The sequence below is a fragment of the Rhea americana genome, unplaced genomic scaffold (assembly GCF_003343005.1).
Source record: "Rhea americana isolate MKP2758 unplaced genomic scaffold, rheAme1 scaffold_84, whole genome shotgun sequence".
Taxonomy (NCBI): domain Eukaryota; kingdom Metazoa; phylum Chordata; class Aves; order Rheiformes; family Rheidae; genus Rhea; species Rhea americana.
In genome coordinates this window covers 887650-913885 of record NW_028187023.1, presented here as the reverse complement: position 1 = coordinate 913885, position 26236 = coordinate 887650, and the positions used below count along the sequence as shown (strand labels likewise).

Here is a 26236-nt window from a genome sequence, read left to right as displayed (position 1 = left end):
TTCCTCTAGTGTGACATCAATTAATGGTATTGTGTTGTATAGCAGGCATGAATGGCAGAAATCCAGCTAGTCTGAGGAGGAATGTAGCTTCAGGTTCTTTTGTTGTAATATTCAGAATTGGTTTAATCTGTGCATAAAGTCTTCAGAGAGAATAGGAAACTATTATGTTGATTTTATTTAGTCAAAGTGAAACTATAAGCAGGAAGTGGTATTATTTATGTAGGTGAACTAATTTTTGTGCATACTAATTTTAAAGTCTAGTACTAAAAGGTGCTCTTGTCAAATTTGCAGATGATAGCAAATGAGGGGCAGAGTCAATGCCCTTAAGGGTAGGGCTGTCATCCAGAGAGGCCTTGGCAGGCTGGAGAAATGGGCCGGCAGGAACTGTGTGAAACTCAACAAGGACAAATGCAGTCCTGYGTATTGGAAAAAAGAACTACTGGCAATGGTACAGGCTGGGGAGCAGCTCTGCTGTCAGTCAGATACTCACAGACAAGGTTTGAGATATTCCCCACCTGGAAGATTTAATATTTGATGCCAGATTTACTTATTTGAAGATATTTGATGCTACAAGGCATTTTGATTTAGCAGAGTGAAACAGCAATATATCAAAAACACAGTACAGGTGTAAGTTACACTTAGCAGAATATAGCAACGTACAGTTGAATCACAATATAAACATGATTGTTATTACTGGTTTCTGTAATATGCTCACTATTGCGATGCTGGGGGACCCCAGTCATTGGGAAGAAATATGTGGGTTGAAACCAGCTCAAGCTCATTGCTCTCTTCTTGTTCAGTTTTTATACTCTGTCTTGGGCTGAGCCACCTGCACACACCCATCCATCCACCCCTGTCTCAGTCTCACCAGCTCAGGGAGACAAACTCTTTTGATCAACTCCGAGGAAAACGTTTACACAGCCAGTGGATCCACTCAACTGATACAGCCATTTCTGTAAAATGAAGGCCACCTTATGGTCCCTGTTGTGTGAAGATAAATTCAGCTATCTGAACATAGCTAGCTGAACATATCTGCAACAGCTATGGTCAATCACACCTTAATGGGCATGTGGCCCTTGCCAGTCACCTCTCAGCCTTCTTCTATTTTAGTGATTTATGACAAGTGACATCTGCTGAAAGGGACCTGAGGGGCAAGCTGCAYGTGAGCCAGCAGCATACTCTGACAGCAAAGAAGGCTGACAACATCTGGGGCTKTATTCACAGGAGCAGAGCCAGTAGTTTGAGGAAAGTGATTATCCCCATTTATTCAGCACTTATTAAACTGCATCTAGATCCTGTGTCCAGTTCTGCCCCCTCCTGATTCTGGAAAGACTGCTAAACTGGAGCAAGCTCAGCAGAGGGACAGCAGTGGTTGGAGGCTGAAGCATGTGCCTAGTGAGGAGAGGAGAGGTTATAGCTTGTTCAGCCTCGAGAGGAGAAGGCTTCTAATAGCAGTCTTGCAATACCTTTGAGGAACTACGTGGTGGGAGGACAAAAGACCACCAGCGTAAGTTGAAATCAGATATTCAGACTGAGATATCCCTTGAATAACTAAATATTTGATGTTTGTACTCTGAAATTAGAGTTCATTTCTTTATATCTCTTCATCCATCTGTTTTGAGGTTTGATTTGATGTGAAAATTTTATTAGAAGGTTCACTTATGATACTTATTCTCTGCATATAATTATTTAGTATTTTTTTACAATTTTGTTTTAGTATTTATAAAATAAACTGATAGAATTGTGTACTGCCATTTATGATAGTCTACTTTGCTAATTCAACTTTGGGCAAAATTCCTTCTTTTTGGAGGGCAGGTTTGTATATGATGAAATCTATTGCTGCATTTCAGTATGTTTGTTCGTAGTTCGGAATACTTCACATGTAAATGTTACCTTTCTCTCAGATTTTCTAATTCCTCCTATTTTAAATTGCTACAGCTTAAATTAAGAGAAGATGTTTTTACAAGATGTCAGTCTGACATGGTACTTCATTTTATGTTTTGCAAAGAAAAAGCTTCATGTTTGAATGCTTGCCCACTTATCTCTCAATAAGGAGCTGCTGAGGAATGCTGCAAGGCTGTGCAGATGTTTTTTGTAATGGTAAGAGACTGTACATGTATTTGAAAGTATTGGGTATGCTCTGATTGTAATCTGCTGCTACCTCATCTGATCTTGAATCAAACTTGGTAGTTGAAAGAAATGAAAAGTTGCTGTCAGCTTAGGACATAGCAGAGGTGAAAACATTTCTAGAAATGAAAGCCAAGTTAGATAGGAACGGCTTTTCTTCCTTTACTGTATTCATGTGTTCATCAATACTTGTTGATATACAAAGTTTCAGCCCCCCCCTTCGAGTTTAAAATAATACTTCTAAGCCCTGTGGCCCTCCATTTTGCTTAAGATGAATGATTGGCACTCTTAAATCATTTTTACTGTCTCTTACCACACTGGAAAAAAAMCAAAATTCTTAACCCTTCACAGATGTTAGCACAGTTAAAGCACAGTTGTTTTAACAGAGCATAGCAACAGCTTTGGTACAGGAAATGAGGGCAAATATCTTTTTCAGTGGAAACTATGGAAGGAATTTAAGTAGAATATTACCCAAACTGGAATTTGGTTAAAGTGGTAAAACTAAAACCTGTATGGTTAAGTGCCAAAGGAATTCTCTAGCACAATTAAGACGTTGATTTTGTATCTCATTCCAAAGAAAGCTGGTCATAGTGCAGAGGCTCCATATATCTCTTTAGGACGTTGATCTATTACTTATTCAAAAAGCCAGATGAATTGTGAAGTAAGAGTTAATTAGATCTCTCTTGTCCAAATTCTGAGCTGAATGTAATCCTAGTTATAGCATGCAAGATCACACAGATGGTGAGAGAGCTGTATAACAGGACATGTAATAAGGTATACAATTCAAGATACATTTTTTTTAGCCTGTTAAAAATGTTCAAGATTTTATCTTTTTAAAATTAAGTGTCTAAACAGTTTCTCAAAGGTGTATTTATATTCTGTAAAAATTGTATTTCTTTTCTGCTATGTTTATGTCAAGTGATATTACACATATAAATTTACATGTTGCCTGTGATGATATCCTCAGGTCTATGATGTTTTTACTTAACTTATGTTAGAAGCAAACTTTCCAGTGTAGTTTACTATCATTTCAAACATTCAGTGTTTCCAGCCATTTAAGCATCTCTACTAGTAGGTGATGGTAGTGTCAGGGCAGACAAAGTCAAGGTATGGCTGATGTTTAAAATAAATCTTAAGCCTTCTTGAACATGCCAAAATGGAATATTACTTAAAATATTAATGCTAATATATTCTTCTGTATAGTAGTAGTCCCACATCCCTGAAATCTTACTAATTAGTGAGAGAGTAATCAGAGGAATTAACCAGGTTACAATATATCCATGAGTATATATTCACAGAGCAAAGATTCCAGCTGGTTAGAAAGCTCTGTAGTATCAGCAATAACAGGAGAAACTAGCCACTGCAATTCTGATGTCTTCAGAAGGCAGATTGTATTTCATTTCTGATTAACCACCTGTTGAGATCAAGAGCAGGTATGCTGTCCAGGCAGGATGTAAAGATGAAAAGCCAGTCTTTGAGAAGAAGTCATACCCCACCAAACACTGTGGGGATCTCAGATCTGCATTCCAGAGGGAGCAAAAGGTAGTAGTGGTTGATGATTTCTGCCTGAGAGCAATTAGGAGACTTGCAAGCCTAACATACTTGTCTTGCAGGTGAACTGCTTTTTTTTTTTTTTCTAGGATTCTTAATGTGAGGTACTAAAATGGTGAGAACAGTGCTTGATGAGAGTCATCAGCACAAATGACCCCTACTCTGTACTAATCCATCCAAGTTCGCTGTTTTCAAGAGTACCCTGAATTTTTGCCATGGGATGGTGTTTCACAAACTGTTCATAAAGTAGTGAGGACCATAATGGATACCAGAAGGCCAAAGGAAAACAGAAGTAGCAACCTGGGAACTGGTTTAGAAAGTAGAGTGGATAAGTTTATTCAAAATTGTGGGATGGATTTGCAGGAGGAATAGATAGGTAGGTGGATGTTAGGTAACAGTGTACTATTGCAGGAATTACACTGAATAAATCGCATAATCCTTAAGTCTTAATATATGGTTAAGACTGTGGTACAATTGGCATGGTGAATCAGTAAGAATTTGTATAAATGGAATATTAATATCAAGAGCTATAGCCTCTTCAAGAAGGACAGGCCAAAGAATTGGAAGGAAAAAGTATATGTATTTAAAATTTAGAGGAAGTTAGAGTTATGGAATGCCCTTCTAAAGTTCAAAGGGAAAATAGGATGAGACTGCAGGCCACCAGAGCAGGCAAATAAATGAGTGCAGCAGTTTTTGAGTGATTGGTAGAATAATCTAGAATGTGGTGATAYGAAGAATTTTATTTATCCAGATGTCTATTGAGAAAGAAAAGTTCATCAAGCTTTAGAATATACTGGTGACTTTTTTTGGGGGGGTAATGTCATAGTGCTATTAATTAATGTAGAGGGAGAAAGCAACTTATTGGAAAGTTTCTGTAGATGTAATTTTACATAATAAGGGAAAAAACAGCTGAGGATGAAAGTGAAAGGCTGCTCGATTGAGGTGACAGTGAAATGAAAGGGAAAGCGAAATGGAAACAGTGGTTATCAAGAGGAAAGCTTCAGTAAGCTCCAGGAACCAGTAGGTAAGAGCTCAGGGGAAAAAGGAGTAGAATGAGAGCTCTTTCTTTTTTCTTTTCTTTTTTTTCTTTTTTTTTTTTTTGGGGGGGGAGCTGAGAGAAAAAAAAGAAAAAAATATAAGGCCAGAAGTGAAGATAATCCAAATGCAAGGGAGGGATTGGGACTCTGTTGTTGTTGAATTGAAACACATGCAGAAGGCATATACAAAGGGCTAATGAAGTTGGATTAATAAGAGTGAACATAAAAGAAACCCATGAGTTCAAGAGCTAATTCCAGGAAGGCTGAGGCTCATATGAAGAGAAAGGTRTGTCTGGGATAGCAGGATGTGTTTTAGAGATTCCTTGTAGTAAAAGGAGACATCAGTGAAATGGCCACTATCACGTTTTCTACAGGTGGTACTAACCTTACTGTTTCCAGTATCAGTGGAGTAAGACATCATGCTCTGTCTGTAATAACCAAAAGGTAGATTATGTTAATAAGCTTGATATTTTCAAATTAATCTGGGTTTGATGCACAGCATCAAACTTAAAATACTACCAGAAGAAATCTCCGAAATATTAATGGTTGAAATTAAAGAAGGTTTGGTTACTGAGAAATTGGAAAGGATAATGCTTTTTTTTTGAAAATAAAGAAAAAAGAAAATTAGTCAATTCAACTTAATTTACTAGAAATTGTTTAGAATAAGTAATCAAGCTATTTTTATCCTGAAGAATAACAAGGACACAACAGCAAACATGGACTTTTCAAGAAAAATGTGAAGCCAAAGGACTTTTTCCTATGGAAGAGTAGCAGACAGGCTATTTAGATAGAAAGAATAGGTTCGGGTTGGGTTCAAATCTGGTTATGTAACCTGACTGGAAATACTAATGATTCACTGACAAAATGTCAGTGAAATGTAGCTCCTGAGAGGTTTGTCCTTGGCTCAGTTTTATTCGGAATTATTATTATGTTTCATTAATAATCTTTTTATAATATTTAYTTTTCCCTGGAAATTGAAATGGGCAGTCAGCTTATTAATAATTTTGGTAGCATGAAGTTGAAAGAAATTGTCAATACCTTTTAAAAATGGGGATCATATAGAAATAGCTTAAAAAATTAGGATGTAGTTCAGCAAGGACAAATGTAAGATACTGTGTTTAAAAATAACTGCACAAATACAAAGGGAACAACTGTGTAGGTGGAAAGTTTYTGGGGTTTATAGCAGATTGTGAACTGCATGAGTCRTCATGATGCAAAAATGTRGGACATCATGCTGTGATGTATTAAAAAAAAAAAAAGTAGTAATCCTTCTGCCCTGTGCAGTTTTGTAACTACAGGATTCTAGCTCAGGCCTCACAAGAACTTTATTTAAAAGAAGTGCGGACCATTTGGAGAGAGTGAATTGGATAGCACCAAACAATTTCTAAACCTCTGGATCAGAGATTTAGAAAATGCCTAAATAAAAAYGTAAAGAATTGGGCTGAGTCAGTATGAAAGAGAGAACCCTAGAGGGCTGCGATACCAGTCTTCAGGTACACRCTTCTGCAGAGTGGAAGGGAACAAATAGTTTTCCATAGTGAAAAGAAGAGCAATAGTACTTGATTTGAAGAAAGAAAAATCAGGTTAGATATCAAGAAAAAATAAATAGCTGGTGTTTTTGTGGAACCTTCATCCACTAGAGGCCTTTAAAAGAGGTTAGACAAATTTTCCATCAGAAATGACATGAGGATGGTTAATCCGGTCTGGAAGGCGAGGAACTGGAGTAGGTGATCTCTTGCAGTGTCTTCCAGGAGACCTTTCATGTTCATTCCCCAAATGCTTAATTTGCTAAATGGACAGAAGGAGATGTCGCACCGGTCGGAGCTAGATGCCCTCACAATGTGGGGAACAGCATTAATAAGGACACCGCTATCTTCATAGCRGTTACTTGTTAAAAGACCAGGAGTGCATATGCCAGACAAGACTTATTAGAGGGAAGCTACAGTTTACTTGGGTCGCCAGTACATGTGTACCTGTAAAATGTTGAACACAAATAATTGTACATCTGGAGGCAATCTAGTAACAGCCACCTGGAAGTGCATGTAAAACAACCTCAGGCAGTAAAAACGGAGTTAAGATAAACGTTCTATGACTAAATGAAGATGGATCAGCATGTACTGTGTAGTGTAATTTATCAGAGAGAGTTTTTTCATGGTGTGTTAATAGTTATATAACATTGCCAAGTAAATTATTTCTTTGATGTATTATATCTTTTATTCCATTCCATTGAGTATGGATTTGATTCTTTGAGCAGTCATGAAACCTCAACAAAAGTTTAAAATGCGTTGCAACCCAGGATATGCAGTGTTAACTTAACTTGAGATGTGAAATTGATTTCACAGTATGAATACCTTAATGTTGTATAATGAATCACTTATGAAAAAAAAACTTATTACAGGACAGTATTTCCTGGTTCATTAAACAGAAGGATTGGTCTACTAAGGCCCATTCAGTAACCTTCGTATTGCCAAAATAAACTTACAGGATTTGTAGTCAATAAGACGATCTTTTCATTCTTACATCAATATTAAAAAAAAGGATTTGGAGGAAAAGCAGTAAGGGCAATGTCTTTGAAAAAGTCCATTTAGTAGTAGGAATACTGCTAAATTTCAGGAATAAAATGGGAGGTTTAACATAAGGTTGAGAGGATTAAAATAGTCTTTGAGCTATGCACTTCATTTGCATCTCATGATGGAATAGAGCAAGCATCAATTTGGTTTTACTGTGCAGGTGTCATATGCTTAGATGTTTTACAGAACCTCTGGAGTTTTTCCTAGCTTGCTATCTGGGGCTCACTCTTGGTTACTGAAGAAGAAATATTGTGAACTGGAGGAAGTAACTGCTTTTTTTTGAGTCATCATACACTACAGGATATACTACACTACAGGAATTGGCATGATAACTAGCAAAAAWCCAGTATATGCTTGGCAATTCAGTTCTCCTTAAAACTGTTGGCAGAGGTGGGGAGAAAAGAATTTATTTGAGAGCAATGACCAGCAAGGCTGACAGAAAATCTCTATCATTGTCTKTAGAGGGTTGGAAGATAAGGCAGAAATACAAAATTTCTCTATGGACTGATGCAATAAAGAATGTTTTTTGAACCACTCTCTGCCATCTCTCATTTGGACTGTCTATGCTGCAGTCCAGAAGTATGACTAATTTAATACTAGTACTTAGACTGCAGCAGTGAGACTGCTACTCATAATGGAACTGTAGTTAGAATGGATTTAGCACGGACTGCAAGTGCTGTCTGGCATCCTGAATAGATGCACTTGCATGTGTGTTTGTATTTCAGAGAAAGGAGTTTTGTACTAAAAAAAATTCTTGATAGATATCTGATTCAAATATTATTTGTAGTGTAAAATTACTCAGATAAGCTTCCTTTATTTTTTTCATGTACTTATAATTTACATTAAGATATTCTTTTTTTTTTTTGAAGCTTTGTTTTGCTCTCCATCTTACATAACTCAGTAATTAACTGTTTTTGGGGTTTTCTCTTTTTTTGTAGTAGTAAAGGACATAGTAAGTTTGTTGAGCCCAGAGAAGGATGTAAATGTTTGTGAACCACATTTTGTTAAACTAGTGTAATAATATACCAAGACAGTATGTGCTGTTAAAGGAAAATTAATTAATGAGGTGTTAGATTAAATATGAAATGGAGAGTCTTCCTTGTGCTTCTGGCACAGACAGTTGAAAAAATGCAGCATACAAAGAAAGATTGAAGGAATTCAATAGTGTGGGAAAGTGTAGAAAAGAGAAGATTCAAAGGGATCTAATCACTATCTTCCAATATCTAAAAGGCAGCTATAGAGAAGATGGAGGTACTCTCCTCACATAGATGCCAGAGGCAATAGGCTCAAGGTGCTTCAGGGAAAATTCTGTCTGGATATAAGGAACAAATTCTTCAAGCAGAGAACAATTAAACAGATATAAGGAACAAATTCTTCAAGCAGAGAACAATTAAACACTGGAATATGTTGTCCAGAGAGCTGGTAGAATCTTCGCTGCTGAAAACAGCCAAGGCTTGGTTTAGCAGGGCCCTGGATAACCTAGTCTAAGGCCTTGCTTTCAGCAGAAGACTAGACCAGATGATCTCCAGAGGTCCTTTCTAACCTAGTGTTTTCTGTGATTCTTTAAAAGTAAGAAGCAGTGGAATTAAGCTTGTCCGTGTAAGCTCCCTTTCAATTTCTTATACTTATGTTTTAGTATCAGATAAAAAARGTATTGATTGACTCAGATGGCCATGAGCTTGTTATCTAAACAGTGGAAGAATGCATGTCTGATCATTCATCGCCATCTGAACAGCTCCGTAGCCCCTTCTCTGCCATGTAATCAGTATGTGTTTTTTGCATAATCAGAATGCTGATGTATCCCATGATGTGATCGACATCACAGCAGTTAGGTGATTGGCACTGATCATGGTTCATTCATGCACAAATAGACTGGCAGTGACATGACTGGATATATATGTATAAAATCAGCATTTTAGTTTTGTAACCCAGGAGGATAGATAGACTCTTTGGGAAAGGAGGTCGCAAGAAGCAGATTATGTGAGACAGTTGAGTTCCTTTGTCACATTGGATCTGATCTACAGATTGGATGTGAAGTTTTCAAATATGTCTAGATGGCTTAAAAATTAAAGTCTTGGCAAAACTCATGCACTTGTATGATATGGTTTACAGGATCTACTTTCAGCTGAGGGTAAGATGCAAGTGAAGGATTGCAAGAGAAAGATTTTACTATCTTAAAGCAATAGTGAATGCTGTGAAAATACCCTAGGTAAAATATCATGGGATATATAGGAAGCCTAAAGGTCCTGCATTTTACAGAAAAAATTTCCCTCAAGTTGGGAAATACAAGTAGGTAGATCTAATGCTGCTTTATTAGAATTCCTTTTATACTTACATGTAGGGGGCTGTCAAAAGAGTGAAAGAGCAGAAAGGATGATAGATGAGGGTCAGATTGAAGTGGGCCACACTGTAGTGGTTCTGAAAGATCTTACGGCTGAACAACCCTTTGAATAAGCCAAAATTTTAAAGGCGAAGTAGTGTTTTAAGCTCTTTTGCCCTTTACCCTCATTAAGCTGCGAGTTCCTTGATGCTCTTAAGAAGCTCAGCATAGAATCTCACATCTGGATATTGTCTGTGGCTTTACTGGAGCTCTTTGTAGCTATATTACAAGACAACCAAAATATGTAAGTGCAAGAGGCACATTAATACACTCATAGTATTTTCTGTCATCTGAATTGTTCATACATTTGAATTACAATGTTGTGTTTAGATAGTAGTGTAAAATGTGCGAACTAATTACATTCAGAAAGYTAGCTTTGGCATGCATCTTTGGAATGGTTTTTGGTATGTTTAATAATGCTGACATTTTCATTATAGTTCTGTACTTTTATAGTCTGAGGCGTGTACTGTGCAGTAGGGCCTGTGTGGATAATTTGGCACTTGTACAATATATAGCAGTCAGGATTAAATAACAATAAGGGGTTCAGTGAACTGCACTAACAAATCAGATGTCTCATCAGTGCATATGCAGAGATTAGAAGATGTGTGCTGATGAATAGGCAGTACCCCATTTGCTTATGTTAACTGTCTTTCTTTGTGTGAAGTAAGTGATGAGAAAATGAGTATATAAGTGTATGTTCCTAATTTGTAGGTRATATTGTATTAAGGCAGTAATAATCAAGCAAGTGGAATTAAAGATCCCTTCATTTTTATGAAACATGTCATCTCTTCTGTGTTTAGCTCAATTCATCAATATTTATTCATCTTTCCAGTATTTTATAGTGGTCTCACCATTATATTGTTCTCTAAAAAACGTTTTGTTTTAATGTTCAAATAATGTAACATTTAATCAATTGCAATGTCCTGCTCTTTCTAATGTCTCCTTTCAGAAGAAGTATWTAATGCAATATTGACTTCAGTTTTGACTGTTTTTACTACTTGCCTTTCTCAAACTAAAAATTTCTGCTGTAATCTTGATTTTGCAAGCACTTTATGAAGAAAAACAAAGCACTGCAAAGTGATCTGTAGAAGTGATTTTTTTTTCTCATTTTGAGGATATTACAATTCAGCATAGCTTGCCCATATTAGTATTCTTTCTTCCTAGAATATAATATTTTTTATTCAAGAAATTCAGAGCTGTCTAGCCAAACTTTTTGACTCCCTCATTCTGTTCCGTAAATAGTAGCAACTACATTTTTGAGATAGATAAACTRAAGTACAGTAGACTGCTGAACAGAAAAACTTCAGTAAACAAGCCAAATGTAGAAACTAGACATGCTTTACCCCTTATCAGTACACTATCTTTGTCTTTATTTCATATATAATAGAAATTGTATATAGAAGMTTTAGTAGTAAATAAAATTTAGCAGATTAAACTTCTTTAATTTGCAGCAGCATCAGAATAGTTACAGATGTTTTTAAATTTAGGATCAGCTTCAGTTTGGGCAAAGACAAGAAATTGAGTAAGATAGATCATTAGTTCCCTGATTAGATTAGTTCATAAGACTTTGTCCCAAGATCTGTTGGTGACTTTTACGTGGTTCTCTAACCTCAGACAGGCATGGTTTAATACTTTAGCTATAACCAGATGTAAACTCTGGGAGCAGAACATGATTTTCTTTCTCTTCTTCATTACAGTATACCCCTATAAAGTAAAGTACTCAACCCTAACGGCTGTCCAAAAGCCGAAAGGTTCACCTGCTGGTAGAACGCTCAGCCAGCAACTGCTCACGCCAAGTGTGGGAGAAGAGAAAGCTGTCATGGCATTATACGAGTTATATCAGTGTCCTAGCCAGTGTCCACCGCTGATTTTTTTTTTTCTTTCAAAGAATACTCTCAAAGTTTTCAGCATGATTTTTTTTCGAAGTAATGAGAAAAATATATCTTAAGTTCCTCATTATGTAAATGATTAAAATTCTTTGATCAGTCTGGTTATTATTCCTGGATATTTTTAAAAGATGGATTTTTCCATATGGTTCATTTTCATGAACACATGGGTCTATTTTGTGGTTTTGGGAGATACTGTCATCCAGATTTTCTCTGCATATCTGAAAGTCAAAGGTTGGGGGTGTTTTTATTATGTAATTGACTACCTAGTGCTGCAAAATAGACATTTGTGTTGTACAAATCCACTTCTCTTACTAATTTATTCTTAATATTTTATTGTTTTGTTTTGTTTTCATACTGATATTTCTAGTTTTGTGACTAAGTGAATAAACAATTAGAATTAACTGATCAGGCATGTGGTGTGTGTGTATACATGCATCCTCACAAATTCACTTGCCTCTTCCCCCTCCATATGTGGAGACTTAAAAACATTAATGACAAGGAATCAGTGATTTTCTTTTTTTGAAAGATCCTTGTATTAAGAATATCTACCAAATATAGCCAGGGACATCATGAGAAAAAGGTATGTATAGTGGCTAGCGCAACTCTACTCTCCAGCTGTAGGCAAGTCAGTTAAAGCTGAATCCAGTGAATGTATTTTAACTTCTGAACCTTTTCTACGGTTCAAGGGAAGGATTAGGTGGTTTAGAAAAATATTCAGAGCAGCCAGTTTACTGAGCTGGGAATAGCTTAGGGCTAATAAGAGCACAAAAATCTGCCTGGATTGTCACTATCCCTGGAGTTTAGGTATTTTATGTGGATTCCTGACTGGTGCCTTTGTCGTCTTCAGATCTGAAACCTAGAAACTCTGAAGATAGGTGCATTTAAAGTGTTTTTATTTCAAACAAGTGAGATCTCTTTTACTTGCCCTAAACAACTTATAGCTCAAATATTTGCTTAGCAGTGGGAGAACTAAAATTAGTCATCTTGCTGCTTCAAACTACATCTGTTGTCTTCTAAGAGAAAGCCATCCATCCTCAAAAGGCTCAAGAGTAGATTCAGTGCAGTGCTGTCCTTGACTGCTCTTGAACCTGGGCTCTGGAATGTGTGGAAAGGGAAGCTCTTTGGGGCCGAGCAGAGTAAGCCTTGAAGGTGCAAAACATCATGACCTCGTTCTTAGGGCATCCAGCTCAATCATTTTAGCARTTACCTATAGCTCATGTTGCACCAACCGAGCTGGTATACACAGATCTAATCACRTGTGGTAAAGGCAACATTGCTACACTTTACGCTTTTTGCATAAAGAAAAAAAATGTATCAAATTTAGCAGTGAATGTTCTTAGTTAAAGAAGTTATGACTTTTAAATATTTATCATCGGTCATAAGCTTCTACTGTTTTGTTTCACAAAGTGTAATCTGTTGCTTTCTCAATGTATTTCAATAGGAACTCTATCTAAACTGGTAAAATGAATAAGCAGCTGTCTGCTGAGTGCCTGGAAGATACGCACAAAATACTTGTCTGTGTCACTGCCTACTGATTCAGTAGCTGTGTTTCCATGTAAATGAGAGTAGTGTAGTATTCTGTAAAACCAACAATGTCATCGTTAATTCTCATCAGAAACACAGCTGCGAACTTTGGTTGTTATTTTTACAAAAGCAACTGGGCAAAAAAGTTCCAGTGTGCAGGAAAGTGAGTTCCAAGCAACTGAGGTGCACAGGGCTTTGTGTTTAAGCCACTGACCCTGTAATTTGATCGCACAGACATTTTGTAAATGAATATTTCAGATCTTATGAGTGATGTGTGAACTTTGACTTCATGGGCAAAAGACAGACTCAGTTCCAGTAGTCACCTGTCTCCCAAATGCATAATGAATTCACATAACTTTCTTTTGAAAAACATGAATCTTTCAGTGCTTTCATATTTTTTGCTAGAAAAAATATTAGACTTTTTCCCCCTTTTTTGCAGTGATGTCCCTAATGAAGTCAATGGCATTATTCTGCCTTAAAATGAGTATTAGTTGAATTGTCACAACCTGAATTTAAAAATATCTATTTTAGCTATTCTTGTAGCAATTACATGTTTCAAATCTCAAAGAATTAACTTTTCTATGAGCTATATGCAGCTGTATCGTGTTCCTTTTTGATAATGTTTGTTGTTTTTAGCATTGTTTAAATTTCCCTAAATGTAAAACTTCTTAAAATAAGTGTTTACACAGCTGTTTCAAATTACATTTTATGTATGAGCATGTTTAGCAGCAAATGGGTGAAAAATTGAAACAGTAAAAAATTTCTAACTCACCAAGATAACTTTTAAAATATGAGAGGTTTTTTTCTATTATAAGTTGCTTAGATTTACCAGGCATGGGTTTACCAGTAAAGGAGTGTGCCGAGGGAAGGGAGCCATGCGTACTGCATCATCGCATTATCTATCTGTTGGACAATAGCTTTTCATACTGAAATGAGAATATCTGCAGCTGTAAAGTAAGTAAAGTCCATCTCGTTTATTACGTATAAACAATATATACTCCTGAATCATATGAAAGACMTATGCTTCTGAGTACAGGAACTAGGATAATACAAATAATAGTAGTAAGGAATTGCAGCATTGCTCCAAAGAATATAAAGGAAGTTAGTTTTCCTACCCTGTGTATAAAACTTGTGCTGTTTCTAGTTCAGCAAGGTCATAAAATACACGAGTTTCACTCATRATAATATAGGAGTTTTATCAGTCTGGCAGGAATATTATCATTGGTACTGTTGCACGTTTGCTGTATGTGATAGACAAACCTGAAGGAAAACTGTAAGAGTTTTAATAAGTCAAAACTCGRGTGTGTCTTGATAGCTCAGTCCTCAGGAGGGTGACCTTTGTGGTTAGACAGAAAATGAATAATACTACCATTTTGCATTTCTAATTTTTTTGAGAACAGCTGTCAAACACTAAGTGATATTAATACATAAGCACTTGTTTTATCAGTGTCTTGGCTTTTTTGTTGTTARATGGTAAATGTTAATTTTACAGTAATGCATATTTTAGTATTTCAAGGATAAATTCATGTTCTTGCACTTACAGAAAGGATTTTCTTCCGCACCAAAGCTATAATGTTTACAAACAGGGTTGAAACACCAAATAATTTTTCCCTGGGGCAATGCTGTTCATCACATTCTTCCTAAAGGCTTTTTTTTTTTTTTTTTTTTTTTGTTCTGAATGCAGATAGAAGAGCCAGATGCAGGTATCTCATTTCCAAATATCCTGCCGTTATTTAGAAAAGAAAAGGATTCTTCATTATTCTCTTTCTTTTTTAAAAAATGTATTTTCAGCACTCCACAGAATATGTGCCCACATTGAGAAGCACAGCTGCAATCTGACATTTCCTGCAGAGACTTTGCACTTGCCATGTGGCAGCCAGCTCTGTCAGGCACAAAAAGCCCCCAAATTGGTACCAATTTTTTTCTCTGCCCTCAGGAAGAGAGACTCAGATGTGGCGAAACCACCCACACCCTTGCTCATTTGTCTGTACTCCTGTACAGAGATTTTCTCTAAAAAGCAAAGATAGTTTCACAACTCTTAAAACAGGATTCCTCAGTAAGTGTGAATGCTCACGTTGAGAATTGAAGGGTCAGAAATATTTCATGAGCGGTAAATGGGAATTTGCTTTCTTTCTCTTTTTAAAGGATTTAAGAGTCCTGCCTCTGTGAAATAGGATTCCGTATTTTCAGTTCACATAACTGCAGACGTTACCAACTTTCCTTCGTTTTTCCCACAAGTTTTGTAATTTTCGGTACTGTTAAAGTTCTAGATTTTTGCAGTGCCATAATTTCACAAGAATGTTTTTTTTGTCCTGTTTAGAAAGAGAAACAAAGCAATCCTTTTCTTCAAACTATAGCACTTAAAAGCTCAAGCAAGAAAAATACATAGTTTCAAATGTATTAGACCTAGTATTTTTGGAGAGATGTCCAGACTTACAGTTTTTGTATGACTGCATTTGCCAGTACAGCATAAGCTTTTAAAATTAATCTGATAGGATGAACTTCAACTACAGGGTCATGAAAGCTAAGCCAGTGTGGTACCTTATAGGTTGTGTTATTTTAAAGTAGATGTTGTTACAATTCTGTTACTAAGAAAAGTACTTAGTAAGTACTTAGAAAGAAGGCTACATTTACAAAAAAAACCCAAATTTTTTCCTTAACTCAGATAGTTGAATGTACACTACCTGTCTTACTTCACTACATAACACATCTTTTTTCTTTATCTTGTATTCAATATATAGCAGAATTTCTTCATACGGAACTTCCAGTATTAGGAAAGAATATTTCCATTCTCAGTAATATATCACTGGTCAAGTTTACAGTATATAGACATACATGTTATGTGGAAGAATTCAGTATTCAGGGGTACCTGCTGCTATTGATAAGCAGGGCCGATAAATAAGAATCACTTTAAAAGGTATCCCTGGAGAATGTCAGGCAATGTAGTCTGAACTCTTTAATACCTAAACTTTTTTAGGCTTCTGACAATAGCTGCTTTCTCTGAATCTTCATGGCTTCCTGCTCATTGGGCACATTGCTGTTTTTAGGGATTTTTAGCCATTGAAGTACATAGGTCGTATTGATCATGTGCTTGTGGTTTCTTAGTTTTTCTTCATTTTGGAGCAACATGTTACTTTTATTGATGTTTCAACACTTGCAGTGAAGTGTTTTATATGATGAATAAACAAATCTCCTTTCCCTCAGTATATTCCTATTTATATTTTCTGTTCCTCCAATAAGTTAAGAACACTCAAAGGTCAAATATAGTCCATAAAATCTCATGGTACTTAGTTAGAGAGTTTTAAATTTGATATATAGGGTACTTTGGCCCCATCACAGTGCGCTTTATCTACTTCTTGGAAAATAAAAGCCAACATGAGCAAAAAGGAAAAAGATTTTTCATTTTTTAACAGAAAACAGCTGCAACCACATCAAGGCATTTTTGTCGACTCTATTGGCTTTGTTGAAAATTAAAGCCATAACTTAATAATATTCAAGGAAGATAATTCTGTGAAATGAAATCTGTTAGATGCTTAATAATAAACAATTAAAAAAACAAAATGGGATGCTTAGAAAACTCTTTCTGAATGTTAAATAACCTAATGACTTGCAGAAACCCTGCACCTTCTGCAGAGGCCAGAAAATGAAAATCTTATTCATTGTAATAGATCATAAATACCATTTCATGAATTTGTGTCTTTATGTTTTTGCAGATATGTACAGTGTGTGCAAACAAGAACTGTTTATTTTTATAACTTAAGGAGAAGTGAAAGTACCTGGAATCAAGTGCTCTAAAAACCAAGGCTAACAATTAATTGAGGAATATTTTAGAAATGAGAGAAAGAATTACACAGCGACTCATCTATAGTACAACGCTTARTTTTTATATACAGTTGCAGCAGCTTAGATGAGCTCAGCATTGAACTGGTCTGAAATTCTTCTGAGTTGAATTATTCTAAAATATCTGTTGATATTCTTCGAGTAGATCGGTTTTAAATTCAAACTGATACAAATCAGAGACTTTACCATAGTTTAGTTTTTAAATCAATTTTTTTCACATTATGACTTTTTTTTTTGATTCTTAAACTTTTTTCTTATTTTCCTAAAGAACAGTGGATTCTTACTGTTTAGTGAGTATCAGGTTATGTTGATTTTCAGATAAAGATGCCCACTACATTAATTCAATGCCTCTTTTCCCTAGCCAAGAAAATATACTCTATGCAGATTTAATTACATAGTTTAATGTACGTCTATTTAGACTCTTAGTTCCTACCTTTTGTACTATTGAAGATAACAAGCAAAATTTCTTACTTTGTAGATTCTTACTAGAAATTTGTGCCCTTTGTGCTTTTAGATGGAAACCAGAATTTAATTCAGTAGCAAGACAGTAGCATTTTAAAAGCATTGAAACTTAACTAACGTTTTTTTTTATTATTATTATGTAGGATATACACAAGTCAAATACACCATAGTATCAAAACCAAGATACAAATTTTAGGGCAAGAGATGCCAGAACACTACGAACACTGGTTGTAGTTAGAGAAAGGAGAATGGAGTAATATTTTAGAGTTTCATTATGATTTTTAAAATGTTTTCAGCAAAAAATTAGTCCTGTTTCAAACTGACTCATTTCCTGATTCCTGATTGTGGTTAGTATACCTGGTGGCTTCAAGAATTTCCAAGATTTTAGAATACTGGGTCTCTTCTTTCTTTTGTAAGAAAGTAAATTCAAATGCATAAAATATCTGTCAGCACTTGCAAAAGACACTGTAGCTGTCAAAATTTGATTTATCAATTCATTTAACTTCAGAGTCAGTGGCTTGCATAGGAATACTTCCCAGCCACTAATTTAAACCTCTTCACAAATTTGACAGCAAAAAAATGTATCATTTGAATATAATTTTTTAATTGAATATAATTTTATAATTTAAAATAGAATTTAAAAGTAACTTCTATTACCCTTTAATTTCTTTTTTCTTTAGATATCATATGTAATATAGTCATGATTTCCTTTGCTATTAGTTTGTCAACCATTTAGTTTGCTGTGTAAAACCTGTTATTCGTAAATAAATCAGTAACTAATATACTTGGGTTTACACTGTAACTGTAAATCAAAACACGTAGCTTTCCTGTAGAAAACATTGGACTAAATCCAACATAAATCTTAAGTTGTATTAGCATCTAAAATTAAAAAAAAAGCCACCATGCTAATGCAAATACAGATTTTAAGGAATTTATATTTGCTATTTTAACTGTTTACATTTGAATGTAGTCTCCTCAGTACTGTTCAGGATCTCTCTATATATACTGTTTAGGATTTATAACTTTATAACTAAAGGTTGTAAATACCATACTTGTTTTAGCTAATGAAGATGGATCATTAAAAGTAATGATTTTCCTTAGATGCATTGTGTAGGCAATTGTGAGAAAAATCTTTAATTACAGATTTTTCTTTTATTAATAGATAATTGTCTGCTATGAATCTTGAACTTCAGATCTGTGTGACATTTTCAAATTATGTTTCCTAAAGTTAGCTCCTTGAAATTCTGGTGAAGATATACAGTTATAGATTTTGGTGTCCGTGTGTGAAAATTTCAGCTATAATATGCAGGCACTTATGAAATGCTATACAACTTGTAGATCAAAAGTTAGTGAAATGAAGTTAAAACTGAAAATAAGCCTCAGAAAATGAAAGATTAAAAAGTATGACTGGAATGTTGTAACAATTCAAAAATTAAGCTTTTTGGACCTTTAAAAATTATAAAATTGAATCCAGATACTTTTAAGAAGAAATTCATACTTGCAGCCACCAAAACCCATTCATTACACCCTAGTGAACCAAAACATTCATTATATCCCAGGGCAACACCATGCAATAACTCTAAAGTTGTGAGTAATGTAGTTTAGTGTCTATGTTATCAGATAAGAAAATTATTATTAAAGATATTTTAGCTTTCTGTTTTTTTCTACTTCTGTCATCAGTGGCAATTAATTGCTTTCCCTTTCTGGAGTCTAGAGCATGTGGCATAGATGATGGAGTGCAGTCGTTCATTATTTGCATGTTTAAACTACAAGCACTTGATTGGATACTTTTGAGAAAGAAAAAATAAAACCAAGTATTATACTTCTTTGTAATGACTAAAATATGCATGTTTAAATTAGTTTTGTCTGCAAGGACTTGTAATTATTTTCACATGTACAACCTGCAGGCTATCTGTTAAGAAACAAAAAGAAATAAACTGCTGCAATTAAAGTGTCTCTCCTTCACAGTTTTCACCTTTTTTTTGGTGTTTCTTGCTACTCTAAATAAGAGCAAAATTATGTAAAATTATGTTCCCTTTTGATTTCCCTTTGCTAAGACTTCTGTCTGGTAGGAAAAAAAGAGAAAAATCCTGTAGGTTCTTTTTTCTTCCAATTTATTAATAAATTTAAGTTTATTTTCATTTCTGAATTTTCCTAGTATTTTTAAACATACATTTCCCTAGAGAATTCATGAAATTTTGAAAAATGATTCCTTGAGCCTTAGTGGTTCTGATGGCTCCTGATATTACAAATTTTAATTTTCTCTTCAGTCAGTGATGTTACCAGATGCTCACTAATATCCTCTCTCCTTTTTTTCATGTTCTCATCTGTTTCTTGCCTAGATACTTTTGTCCCTTCTGCTTTCTATCTATTAGCAGCAGCTACCAGACCTTTTTCCCACTCACAAGTAGTGAAATAAAATAGAGAAGGAAAAKGTAACAGGAGGAAGGCTGGCAGATGGAGGAAAAGAGTGTAAGCAGAAGATTTTTTGTGTGGCAATACAGAATTCCCCAAACCCACCCAAAATGGACTTAAGCACAATACTACCAGATGGTCAATCATGATTRTAGCACAAGGAGCTCTTAATTTCTGTATCTGTTATTCAGCTTTTTGTCTTAATTTTTAATGCTACCCAATCCATACAAGTTACCATCCTCCCAGGAACAGCTTCACTGAGTTGAAAGCATTTTTTTGATCTRTTCTAGTTATAGTTTCTCCTGTTGCCTTCTGAAATAAGCCTTGCAGAGGAAATATTCTCTTCTCACAATGTTTTTAAAAGCAAACAAGCAAGCACTGAGATCCTAACGGGGCATGCTGAGCACTTAGGAATTTCTTTGTAGAAATGGTTGCCTGGCTCTCATAACGATGTATCCCCATAATGTGAATTAGCGTACAAGTTCTGCATACCAATAATGACTTTAATGATACAAAAGAACTTTGTCTTTCTAGCGTTTCTGAAAACTGTAGGTTTTTTATCATTGGCATGATGCCTCTGGTTTTGCACGCAGGGTGTTAACAGAGCAGTACTCGCTAGCACTGTTCCCAGACGAGTGCGTGGTACTTTGCTCCGTGAAGGTGAGCCCTTGCAATTGGTGGTGCATGTTGAGCTGAGTCCCTAGTGTGGAGGTGCAAGGCAAAGATCGCCTTCTCCAAACAAGTAGAGCGGTGTGTTCGGGAAACTATTAACCAGTCAGGAATAATGAAAATTTGCAAAAATCTTCCAGTGCTGGTATGTCCAAGTTAGAATGTTATTTCAGTAGATTATAATATAAAATATTTTTGAAATGGAGCATTTTACCAGGAAGAGAGCAGTTACTTTAGAATTGATTGTTACAGCTCTACATTTCAGTAAAAATATAACTGAATTAACTTTAAAGCACCAAAATGGATTATTTCAAGCAAATAAAGCATCATAAGAACTGTTCATTGTAATACTTTCAGCAGCAAAATATAACTACAAAACATAAATATGAAAAAGTGTATATAAATATAATCAAAATATAAATTTTTCTCTGTTACATGAGTAGTCCAGGCTTTCTAGCGTTTCTTCATTTATTATGTGCCATTTTATGATTATTCACTATAATTAGAAATAATAATCCTTAATTACTGGCTTTCTCTCCATGCTTATATCTGGTCTCAGTTGCTGTGTAGACAAGGAAAACAATCCTAAAGCTTTGAACTTGCAAGCCCAGAGTCACGGCAGGTCTGTCCATAGCTAACTACAAGTTTGCATTCTTACCACATGCRGTAAGATTTTTTTCTATAGACGCATGTCACCGAGGAATTCAGCAGAGAACAAGAAATCTTAAGGTGCAGAAGGGCCACAAGTGTATGAAAAACTAGCCATACGTAAACAGAAAAGGTCATTAGCAGGCTCCTAAACTCCTGGCTAGGAATTAGTTTTTGGATCATTAACAGTAAAAAGCCTTGGAAAGGAATGGGACTCAATGTCCTATTAAAAATTAGCCAAAACARTTAAAAGGTTTTCCAATTTCTAATGGGAACCAGACCTAATAGCTCATTTTCCCTTGTCTAGAGGGCTGTTTCTGCATTTTCTATTACATTAATTTTATGTCCTGTGGCTTTTAAAGATGTATCTTTAAGGTTTTTTGCTTGATAGAAGTTGTAAATTATTTACAGTGAGGACAATGAAAGCTTGGGAGAATAGAATCTAGTGTCATCTTAAACCTTTACTATCTATTCCAAGTTTTCATATTCAACTATTAAAATTAACTTTTAGAAGACTTTTTTCTGGTAATTGTGTACAAATGTGTACTTTGGAAACTCCTAATACAATTTCTGCATTATGGGACCCCAGGTATTATAACACTTGTTTGGTTGCAAATTCACAACTAATTTTGGTGTAAGCTGTTTCTSCTTTATTTTGCTTAGGTGTTAGGTGTTTCCCTGAACTCAGTTTCCTTATTTCAGCAACAGCCTTTCTGCTTTCTTTTCATGCATAAATTTGTATATAAATTTATTGCTGCTGGTTACCGATTGATGACTCATGGCCATTTAAGAGATATCTTTTCTTCTGTATGTTTTTCCTTAACTCTAAAATGACTTTGGCACAGGATAATTGCAAACAATAAGCCTTTATTATTTTAAAACATAATTTTCTTTTAGAGATATATTAAATACTTTCTCTGTATTTCGTTGCAAGCACATCTTACAAAATGATCCAAAGGAAGGAAGAGACAAAGACGGTACAAAAATAAATAATATTTTATAATATTTTACTTGATCTGCTTTGCCTGCAGGCCTGCCACTCTGGAAGAATACAAGTCCACAAGTTGCCAAACTCTTTCAAACTCCATAGCTGTTATAGCCATTCCTTTCTCTGTTGGCCTTAGGCCCTGAATCTCCCCACTCGGCCTTCTGGTAATAATCAGAATAATTAGCTTCTGCATCTATGAGTTGATTGTCCATACAGGCCCTMTGCCTTTCCTCGTAAAAGGAAAAAGGGAAAAACGAAGCTTGGAGGAGGAAAAGATTGCAGTTTAGGGGGTGAGAGTGGGAAACAAAGGAAAAAGAGAAAGGCAGGATGAGGAGATCTTCCTCGCTGCATTTTTTTTTTCACTCATTCATTCACACCAGATGCTGAATTCCTTTCTGTAATCAGTGAATTGTCCTGTCATTAACATAAAATTAACTCCATATGGTCTTGGCTAAGAGCTTTAAGATATGTAAGCATGGAACCAGACTCAAAAACATGTGGGACTCCATGTGGTTTTCCAGATGTGAACCTTCTTTGGTATAAATATAGCTATGGTCACATAGGATAATATTCTGCTGGGTGGATATAGTTACCCCAGATGTGACCAGGCTCTCAGAAGCAGTGTTACTGTACTGCTGTGGTGCTCTGCCTGGGTGAATGCATCTTGCTTCTTATAGTGAGAGACTTCTAATAGCCAGTACTTGCAAATGGATGTTGTCCTGCAAGTTAAAACACTGCTACCGCAAGAAATGTAAGAGATTCAGCATGGGCTAGTAGATTAGATTTAGAGTAAAAGTTTGGAAAGATCCAAGTTTCATTTTTCTCACATGTTTTGCTGCTAGTCATTTTTCTCTCTCTGACTTTCAGTATAGTTACCTGATTTTTTTTGTTAATCTAAATGAAGCTGTCTACACACAATAACAGTCTGTTAAGGACTTATGTTTATTTAAAAGCAATAAACATCTCAAWGTTTTTAATGCAATTATCTTCTGCTGTACTCACTGAAAGTGAACTCAGAGTGTCTTTGGGAATGATACTAGTCRATTTTGTGGGCAAATGTATTATGAATATCTAAAATATGTCTGGTATTTTTGTCATTAACAGTTTAAATGGTTTAAATTTAAATTGTTAGGTGGGTACCAAGAAACATTAAGAATTGTGAGGCTAATTTTCCATTGCAAACTCTCTCCAAAGAAAATGTCCTTGCCTGTTCTTCACTATTACCAGCTAATGTCAGTCATTATCTTTAACATCAGCTTTTAAGAAAAACAAAGTAAACCTCCATGATAAAAATGATCAGYATTTGCTATTGTCTGAACAAGAAGCTGACTGAGTAGATGTATCCGTGAGCTGTCCAAGCAATGAGCACTCTCAAAATGGGTAAGACTGTAATACAGAGGAAGGGGCTTGCTTCTGTCCGGTGCCATCGGACATACTTTGCATGTTTGGTCCTGTAGGTGAGTAACTGATGTGCTTTTCGTCACGTCACTGAGAGAAGCTATGTTGCATTTTTGCCAGGAGCAGCTAGGAATCAAGATGTGACAGCCTTTGTGGGCTACTGAGGTCCAAAACCATTCCTGACCCCAACGGTATYGCCCTCATGGCTTAAAGTCTTTTAGCCATTTACAATTTTGGTTTCAGTAACTAAAATCTTAAAGTGCATATGTGTGTGTATACACAACTCGTCCACATGTATGAGAAAATATGTGCTTTGATAATTAAAACACTGTGATACCTTGCAGAATACTTTAAGTGAAATGAAAGGCTTCTCAGTACCTCGTGGACATCAGGCTTTTTTCTGAACTGTCAGTGTGTAACCTATCTAGAACCCAGTGGAGATGTTATGTAAGTGGTAGAATTATGTACATGCATTTTTAAAYTTAGTTTGAATTCAAAAACACTGATAATAGTTTAAGAGCTCTGCCATTGCTTTTCTATCTCTCAAACTGTTCTATGGTGCTACTTTCCATTATTTCCAATTAATTATATTTTGACMGAAATAAATTCTTAGCCCTATCTTTTTCAGACAGAAGAACAAATCAGCCTCTCTGAAGAGCAGCTGAAGACCCTTCTGGAAGAATGTATGCTGTCTCCGAGAACAAAGAGCAACGTTACCATGCCAAAATCTCAGGAATCTCTTTCTTGTGGATTAAGTCCGCCTTGTTACACAAGTCAAGACTCCACTTTTCACTCTCCATCTACTCTTTCCAAAATGTTAGTTGAAGACCATATTGTAGGGATGTTAACAGCTCAGGAAAAGGCTGGACTTGAAAACAAAAGCTTATGTGCTAATGCAGAGAGTGAAATCCCTGGCTACTACCTCAGCAAAGCATTGGTTGATAGTCATTTATCAAAGGATTCACTGGCCCAAACAGAGGAACCTGATGACCTAGAAGGTTTACAGAAGATGGGAGATAAAAGTATTACTGAAGGTTACTTCATGTCAAGAGCACTCAGCACAAAAAAGTTGAAAAAACCTTCTTTTCTGGGTGACCCATTATATTGCATCAGCGTGAACGAGGAGGCATCCAGGGAGGCTGACATTCTCAGCATACCACTGCAAGCGAAAGGAGGTGAGACTCTTAACAACACGTCGGAATAAGCTTTTGATTATGATGGAAAAGCCAAACAGGTTCTCAGCTAAGGTATGCACTGATACATGCTGATTGTTATTGCAAGGCAAGGAGGTACTTTTATAAAACATAAAATTATGCCAAAAACAATACACACAAAATAACAGAATGTTTGTCACAGTCCTTGCCCTGACRTAATTGACTGTGAGACTGGAACCATTATGAAATAAAATATTGATGRTGATTAATTCTGTGAGCTGGAAAACACTGTTGACAGCACATATAGATTATCTTTTTGTTAATTGAAAATCATGTTTGCTCTTTTGTGGAGAACAATTAGTCTCCCAATAGTTGGTATGACAATTCATACAGAAATGCAGCAGTGTTTCTTGAATGTTTTCAGAGGTGKACTCTGTAGTAGAGAAATAAACAGAACATAGCTGTATTACAAAATAGTGAATTGATTTCAGGGAATTCAAACTTGCASATAGAAGATACCAAAATGAGTAAGTATTGCATGATTTCTGTAAATTACTTTTCATTCAGTAAAGGAAGAATAGACTTGAACCAGTGAAAAATTAAATTCAACTTACCTAGTGCTGTAGTAATATTTTGGATATTTTTGGATATCTTTTGCTTAAATGTAATTATATAGTGATTTTGTTATGTAAATCTCCATTACATTTTTAGTCTAAGACACCTCTTTCTGGAAAACAAACTCTTCAAATAATCCAGATTTTAACAAGTGCATCTGCATCTTTAATTTCTTTCATAAAAATGTTGACAGTATAAAAATATTTATGATTAGAGTGCTGTAGTTTAACTATATTAGGAATTTGTAATTTTTTTTGGTTTGTCAAGACAAATCTTCTGTTGTACAGGAAGCCTCTTCCAAATTTGGAGAAACATTTCTGCAGGGTCATTGATATTTTAGAAGAGTATCCTWGTGCCTCTTTACTACATTAGAATTTCAGAGTTATGATCAGTACTGTTTCTTGGATTGATCRTACTTAACTCTTCTGCAGAGAAGGGAATAATAATGCCTTTTTTTAAAAGTGATTCCCCTTCTCGAAARGCAAGAAGGCATGTTGTTGATGTGTCTACACTGACAGACAAACTTGGTCCCCAGACTTACCTGCTATGCATATTATTTGTCCAAAATGAGACTTAGGCCATAGTTACAGTGCAAATCTGTGGAAAGGCAGTTTGGGATTTTTCTAGTTTTCAGCTAGGTTCACATGAGAGTCCTGWCTTCGCATAAGTGCTCGTGCCCCAAGTGGTCTGCACCAGATGAGAGGCAGGTGGTGGTGGTGGTGCTGCTGGGGAACACCGTGGAGAGCCATGTCTGCCGGGGACAATGTCAGCTAATGCAGGGTTAAAACGCCCGTGTATTAAACTCTGTCTTGCTTCTTGAGCACTACGGTGAGGAAAACTCAAATTCAACATGTGGCTTTAGTGTGAATTCAAGTCCTGTTTCATGTAGTTTGAATAGAGGTAATACTGTGAGAGCCAAGTGTGACCTTCTGCCAGATTCATTAGTGTATTTTAAAGTGGAGGTTATTA

The 26236-nt window shown here is 35.6% G+C and overlaps 1 protein-coding gene across 2 annotated transcripts in view; it reads left to right on the top strand.

Annotated features, from left to right (window-relative positions):
• Positions 1-25281, top strand: part of FSIP1 (fibrous sheath interacting protein 1) — a 72118-nt gene extending 46837 nt beyond the window's left edge. For both annotated transcript variants that reach the window (XM_085323385.1, XM_085323384.1), the window contains one exon: positions 24127-25281. In XM_085323385.1, the coding sequence (XP_085179511.1) occupies positions 24127-24702 (576 nt within the window). In that variant the 3' untranslated portion in view covers positions 24703-25281. The remainder of the gene's footprint in view (positions 1-24126) is intronic.
• Positions 25282-26236: the final 955 nt, after the last annotated feature.